The sequence below is a fragment of the Temnothorax longispinosus genome, unplaced genomic scaffold (genome assembly GCF_030848805.1).
Source record: "Temnothorax longispinosus isolate EJ_2023e unplaced genomic scaffold, Tlon_JGU_v1 HiC_scaffold_47, whole genome shotgun sequence".
In the NCBI taxonomy this organism is placed as follows: domain Eukaryota; kingdom Metazoa; phylum Arthropoda; class Insecta; order Hymenoptera; family Formicidae; genus Temnothorax; species Temnothorax longispinosus.
The window spans coordinates 33,165-40,773 of record NW_027270308.1 but is presented as its reverse complement, the minus strand read 5'-3'; the positions used below and the strand labels follow the sequence as shown (position 1 = coordinate 40,773).

General features: G+C 51.9%; 1 protein-coding gene across 1 annotated transcript; it reads right to left on the bottom strand.

Annotated features, from left to right (window-relative positions):
- Positions 1-4,474: 4,474 nt before the first annotated feature.
- Positions 4,475-5,674, bottom strand: LOC139824615 (uncharacterized). Its single transcript, XM_071797152.1, has one exon. The coding sequence runs from the start codon at positions 5,672-5,674 to the stop codon at positions 4,475-4,477; it is 1,200 nt and encodes a 399-aa protein (XP_071653253.1).
- Positions 5,675-7,609: the final 1,935 nt, after the last annotated feature.

Here is a 7,609-nt window from a genome sequence, read left to right as displayed (position 1 = left end):
TTCAAACCTAATATAACAGCTCTATTGTTTATAACTATATCTCAAAGAGTTTAGTCAATATTTCCTATTGATTTTTGCTAGAATAACTGATTCTCGCTTGCTTTATTGTGATATTCAATTGCTCCATTCGTATAATTAATTTTTAATGATATTTTAGCAAAAAACCACTTATTTTTTTGGAATAACATATTTCCTATAGTTCTCTGCAAGTATATCCAACATAAAACGATTGCTCCTTAATTGCTCCATCATTACTTTAATAATTTATTGCATTTTTATTAAAAAATTAACAAACTGAATGCTGAAGCACAGACTTTTGCATAACGCATATAGGTATCAACCAATCATAATTCTATATTTTTATTCTGTTGTTAAGGCTATTGCACGTAACAAAGTTTTAGTCATAATCGTAAGGCTGTAAGAAAATAGACCAATCACAGTCGATTATTCTTCGAGCTGGAGGACACAAGGCGTTAGGGTGTCTCCCCATGCAGGACGGAATCTCGGAATCATTCTGATTGGTTAGTCTCATGAGGCTAACCAATCTGAATGATTCCGAGATTCCGTTTTCCGAAATTTCGTCCTGCATGGGGAGGCACCCTAAGGCCGGTCATTCATAGTCGGTTCTTATATTTAAGACCGTCTTAAGTACAATCTTAAGATGTCATTAACCAATCACAAAGCCGTATTAGCATCTTAAGACATTACTTAAGACGATCTTAAAATAAGAACCGACTATGAATACCGGCCTAAAGGCCATTGCACGTAACAAAGTTTTAGTCATAATCGTAAGGCCGTAAGAAAATAGACCAATCACAGTTGTTTATTCTCCTTGAGCTCGAAGAATAATCGAGTGTGATTATTTTCTTACGGCCTTACGATTATGACTAAAACTTTGTTACGTGCAATGGCCTTAAGTCCGTATCTACAATGGGTACAATGGGTGTAGTAAAACGGGGAGCACACACTTCTGCACAACGCATAATGCGTAAGCATAAGAAAATTGATTGGTTCATACAAATGTGCATAAGGAAATAGGCCAATCAGTTTTCTCATGCTTACGTATTATGCGTTATGCAAAAGTCTGTGTTCCCCGCTTAAGCCTCAAGCCGTAAGCAATTGACCAATTACAGGCGAATGTGAGAAGAATAATCGACTGTGATTGGTCAATTTCTTACATCTTGAGGCTTACTACAGCTATTAGTAGATACGGACTGTGGGTTTTCAGTAGTTTAGTAATTTCCTAAAAATTACTAAGTAATCTCTAGAAAAGTTTAATAATTTCTAGGGAAGTTTAGTAATTTCCTAGGAATTTTCTAAGAAATTACTAAACTGCTGCTCGCTGCTGCAGCATTTCACTGCCCATGAAATTTCACCTTTAGACTTTAGGTTTGTTCGCGTCGCATACTCCAATATACACCAGAGAGCACTTGGATCACGAGTAAAGGTTGCGATTGGAGCAGATGAGTTTTTGGAGTGCGTTGGAGTGAGTAGGAGCATGGTGGGGTGCTCGGGGGGCGGTAGAGCCGTACCCGGATTTGCGATAAAGCGAAGCTCGAAGGACCAGGGGAGATGTGTAAAGTCTCCCCAAAGCGAAGTTAAAATGCGACTCACCGTTCGTTGTGCCGTCGACTCCTGGAGGATTCGTCTCGGTCGCGATCGGGCTCGTGCAGCAACGCAGGCAGGGCAGCAAGCAAAGCGAAAGCGAGGCAGGCAGCAGTAAATTAAGGCAGGCAGCAAGCAAGCAGGAGTAAGCAGGCAAAAGCAGCACACAAGCAGGCCGAGAAAGTAGGCGATCGCACTATCTCGCGACTCCGGATATAGAGCGCAATCTCCCTGCTCCGAATCTCTCTGTGCTCCGTTAATCTCTCTGTGCTCCGAGACGTCGTAACGATGAGTGCCGAGAGCTCGCGGCGCTGGAACAGTGTCGCGAGCGAGTGCTTGTTCTTCAGGCGGGTGCCCTCGTGGGGTGAGCGAGGGCAGCACCGATTGGTGAGTCGCGCAATTATCGATTCCGCGTTGATCGCGATCCGCCGACGTTTCGCGCGAGTCACCGAAATACTTAATACTAGGTACGCAAGAATGCTATATACAACGAGTAACGAGACTAAACAATTAAGTATGATACATGCATCCATCTACAGTTTGGTGAGCGCCAAACATACCGCCCACCAAAATACAACGAGTTGTATTTTATTATCAATTTGAATCGGTCGCCTGTGGAGCAGGGCCCATCGGCAGGGGGCACAGCTTCACTAGGGGACGCGTGATCGTGCCGTCCGCCACCCGCACCGTGGCGACACGCGGGACGCCGTCGCTGCCCGGATGCAGCGCCTCCACTCGTCCTCGCCTCCAACGCAGAGGAGGCATGTTGGAGTCCTTGAGGAGGACTAACGACCCGACTCCGAGCGGGTTGACGGAGGTCCACCATTTGGGGCGCTGTTGCAGCGTATGGAGATACTCCTGATGCCAGCGCTTCCAGAAGTCCTGGCGTATTCGTTGGACGAGTTGCCACCGACTCAGACGATTCATCGGTAACGGGGTCACGTCTTGAGTGGGAACGGAGACGAGCGGTTCCATCGTGAGGAAGTGACCCGGCGATAGGACTTCGAGGTCGGCAGGCACGCGTATACTCTGACGGAGGAGACCCCCCGGGCTCGCCGCGTAACTAAGTTGAACGGTCCCGCGAAATCAACGCCGCTGATCGAAAATGGCTTGGCCCGTCGGACCCCATCGGCCGGTATTCCGCCATGAGGGGCTGAGAAGTGTGTGGATTTACGCGGAAACATTGATGACATCTCGAGAGTACGCGTTGTATAGCGCGATGCCCCCCGAGGACCCAACAATGTTGCGTGAGCAGGTATTGCAGCGTGCGCCGACCAGTGTGCATGTTCGTGCGGTGCACGCGTTCGATAACGAGATCCGTGAGCCTATGTTTACAGGGCAGTAAGGCAGGGTGCTTGTTCTCAAATGTCAATCCGGATTTGCAAGCCCGCCGCCCACCCTGAGAATACCCACCGGATCAAGGAAGGGAGCGAGTTGCGAAAGGGCTTGGGGAGCCTTCTCCCGCTTTGGAGCGATCGATCTCATCGCGGAAAGCATTCGCCTGTACACTCTTTACAACGAGTAGTAACGCGGAATGCAGTTCGAGCTGATCTATGGCCAAAGTCGTAGGAGCAGATTTGCACGGAGTGATGTACAAACCTGAGAATGTATGCTATAATTCTGCCAATTTTCTCGATTGAAGAGAATCTTTCGAGCAATGAACGTGCACGCGTCAGGCGGATCGAGCGCCACGAGCGATACATTTTCTCCTCCTCGATCGGAGGGGTTTCCGAACTGTGGGAAGGTTCCACTCGAGGCTCAAAGCGAGCGAGCTTGTGCAGGACCTCCGAATGAGGTCCGGCCGTTTGGCGAACCCCGACGAGCCCTCCGTGGTTGCGGGAGGGACGTGGCAGTACGCCAAGACGGCGGGATCCAATGACGCCGTGAGTGTGTGTGACTCGACGGTTATGACCTCCGAGTGAGGTTCGGCCGTTTGGCGACACCCGACGAGCCCTCCGTGATAGCGGGAGGGACGTGGTGATACGCCAAGACGGCGGTAATGCGGTCCTACGTTCGGCGACACCCGAATGGTGATACGCCGAGACGGCGGTGTCCAAAGGCACCGTGAGTGTAGGTGACTCGACGGTGCGCGTTAACGGGGCGAGGGTGTAGGGCCTCGCCCTCGTTCAACGAGCTACGATTACGCGAATATCCTCGCCGCGAACGTGCCCAAGCGACGTGCGGACGAGAGACATCACGCGTGACGATGTGTGACCTCCGAATGAGGTCCAGCCGTTCGGCGACACCCGAAGCCCTCCGTGATAGCGGGAGAACGTTGGTGCTACGCCAAGACGGCGGTAACGAGGTCCTACCGTTCGGCGCCACCCGAGTGGTGATGCGCCAAGACGGCGGTGTCCAAAAGCACCGTGAGTGTAGGTGACTCGACGGTGCGCGTTAACGGGGCGAGGGTGTAGGGCCTCGCCCTCGTTCAACGAGCTACGATTACGCGAATATCCTCGCCGCGAACGTGCCCAAGCGACGTGCGGACGAGAGACATCACGCGTGACGATGTGTGACCTCCGAATGAGGTCCAGCCGTTCGGCGACACCCGAAGCCCTCCGTGATAGCGGGAGAACGATGGTGCTACGCCAAGACGGCGGTAACGAGGTCCTACCGTTCGGCGCCACCCGAGTGGTGATGCGCCAAGACGGCGGTGTCCAAAAGCACCGTGAGTGTATGGTGACTCGACGGTGCACGATGAGTCGTAAGGGACCCGGGACGGGGTGAGTGTGTAGGACTCGACCTCGTTCAAACGAAAACCACGACCACGAACATCTTCGTCGCGAACGCGCCCGTGCGACGAACGGACGAGAGACATCACGAGTGGTGAAGCGCGCGCGCCCATGATGTCTCAAGGCAATGTGGTCGTCTAGCTTCCGTCTGTATCCCCCGGCGCCGCGGGGTCGTCGACCGGAGTGACCGCCGGAGCGTTCGCGGGGAATGGGACGCTGGCCTGCTCGAAATGCAGCAGCGTATGGTGTTGCATACCGCACGATCGGCATGTCCACGCGGAGGGACAATCTTTCGATCCGTGCCCTGAGCGCAGGCAGTTGAAGCACAATTTTAAGTCGCGAGCCTTAGCCTGCCTCTCTCTCGGCGAGAGTTTCAAAAACGGGGTGCACTTCGACACGTAGTGAGGCTCTTTACAAACGGGGCAATCGGCCGTGCTAGTCACGAACGAAGAGACCGGCGTGGACTTGGTTTTGGAGGACGGGCCCGCGACGGCCTCGAGAACCTGACAATGTTCCGCTAGAAATTTCGTGAGTTGAGTACATCGCGGTATTTCCTCAGCCCGGTGAGCAGACTCGAATTTTTCCCGAAGGGAACAAGGAAGCTTGTCTAACAAAAACTTCAGTAGGATAAAGTCCCATGAATCGGTAGGGAACTTCATCAACGCGAGCGCGCGCGTGTTCTCGGTAAACGTATCTAATAAGTGGTGAAGAGCCTCGGCCGACTCCGCCTTCAATGGCTTTGCCTCGATTATCGAATTCAAGTGATGGTCCGCTAACCTTCTCTTATTCCGGTATCGATCGACCAGCGAGTCGTAGGCGATCAGATAGTACTCATCGGAAAACGGCAGGTTTTTCACCACGTTGAGTGGTTCCCCTTTGAGCGAAGCCAGCAGATACTGGTATTTCTCTATCGCGGAGATCTGCTGGTTGTGTATCGACGCGTTGAACAACGCGATGAAGGAAGGCCACAACGTAAGGTCGCCGGAAAACTGCGGTAGCGGGATCTTAGGCAACTTGACCACCGAGGCCTGACCCGAGGGCTGTGCCGGCGCGCCTCCGAATGGCGCGCCCGTTTCACGGTGATATCGACTCTTTACGGCGTAATGCATTTTGTCGAAACTGGCTCGGATTTCGTCCTCGACCTCGAAATCCGCCGCTTCTTGGATGACCTTCAGGTGGGTGGCCTCAAAATCGTCCGCGATCTTCGCTACGCTCGAGTAGCGAGCGATGAAGGTCGCTCGGATTGCCGCGTCGGTCGCGGCTTGTAGGGAGAGGTCGTGTATTTCTTGCATACGCCGATTGCATACTTCGCGGCGGGCATATGCGTTTTTCGACATGACGTCAGAGGGGTCGTCCACCACAGACAGACGAAGCTAAGAGCGAAGGGTAAACGACGAATAGGCAGTCGGAGGCGACGGCAACTCGAACCAACAATATTGAAACCCGGCGAAAACAATCACGAAAGTTAGGTCGCCAAGGTGAGGGATAACGGACGGCTCCGTTCGGCGCTCGCGCAAGTCCCGAGGGAATATTCTCGATAATATTCCTCGAGTTGAACACTGAGAATATCAGCCGTTGGATTAGCGCGATAAACACGCGTCGCAGAGTTCGAAAGGCAAATATTCTCGATCGGTGACAATAATATTTTCGAGCGATGGTACTCTCGCACGGAGCACGTATGTCGGGATAATACAAGTGCTGGGTCGGGCTGTACGTACCTCGCAACGACGTAAACACGAGCGATGCTCGAGACTATACAGAAAAACAACGAGCGCGAGACCGGCCCGTAATCGAAGGCCACGGCCGTTGTCTCTATGCGCGAAAGTATCGCTGGCCCGGAATACTCGGATATTCGACCGAATATTTCGGTTACGATTAAATCAAGTAAATGGCGACTAATTACCGCGGCTAGCGCGGATTCGATTTTAAGGCGATTAACGGCTGCGGCCCGAGCTATGACGAACGAAGTTCGCACGCGTATTCCCGTTGCGAAGCTAGCGTTGCACGAGAGATACCGCGCGAGACACGAGTTGTCAGCACGCCGAGCGTTATTGCACCTCGTTAATGCGAGAATAAGAATTCAGCGAATTCGCGTAAATTACAGGCGGCCGATTGCGCGATGCTACGCGAGAATTCCCTTCGCGAAGCGAGCGTTGCGAAACGGGAGATCCTGCGAGACCCGCAAGGTCACGCACTATTGCACTACGCGTTACAGAACACAAGATTCGGTGACTTAGAACAATGAAAGGACACGCGAAAGGTCGGCGGTAATAGACTAATCGCGATGATATGAAAATCCGGCTCGAAGGACCAGATGCTCGGGGGGCGGTAGAGCCGTACCCGGATTTGCGATAAAGCGAAGCTCGAAGGACCAGGGGAGATGTGTAAAGTCTCCCCAAAGCGAAGTTAAGTTATTGCAAATGCGACTCACCGTTCGTTGTGCCGTCGACTCCTGGAGGCTTCGTCTCGGTCGCGATCGGGCTCGTGCAGCAACGCAGCAGGGCAGCAAGCAAAGCGAAAGCGAGGCAGGCAGCAGTAAATTAAGGCAGGCAGCAAGCAAGCAGGAGTAAGCAGGCAAAAGCAGCACACAAGCAGGCCGAGAAAGTAGGCGATCGCACTATCTCGCGACTCCGGAATAGCGCAAGTCTCCCTGCTCCGAATCTCTCTGTGCTCCGTTAATCTCTCTGTGCTCCGAGACGTCGTAACGATGAGTGCCGAGAGCTCGCGGCGCTGGAACAGTGTCGCGAGCGAGTGCTTGTTCTTCAGGCGGGTGCCCTCGTGGGGTGAGCGAGGGCAGCACCGATTGGTGAGTCGCGCAATTATCGATTCCGCGTTGATCGCGATCCGCCGACGTTTCGCGCGAGTCACCGAAATACTTAATACTAGGTACGCAAGAATGCTATATACAACGAGTAACGAGACTAAACAATTAAGTATGATACATGCATCCATCTACAGTTTGGTGAGCGCCAAACAGTGGGGCATGCGACGCGAACAAACCTTTTTACATCTTAATTGAGATAAGACTATTCTTCTGGATCTACAAATTTAATCCAATCAACCCAAAGCGCTTACTAAGCGCTGACTTCTGCTGAACGCAGCCAATACCTTTGCGCATGCGCACAATTTCTTAATATCCCGCAATATGCATAATGGAATTATTTATGTTTTCCTTAATAAATACTGTAGATAATTAGTTTTTAAAGGTGGAGCAAATTGAAACAAGAATGGAGCAAATTGTCTGTGCCTTGAAAATGTACAAATTCCAATGA

Bases quoted from the DNA above. Each gene is read 5' to 3' on its own strand.
- LOC139824615 (XM_071797152.1), bottom strand. From the start codon at position 5,674: ATGTCGAAAAACGCATATGCCCGCCGCGAAGTATGCAATCGGCGTATG.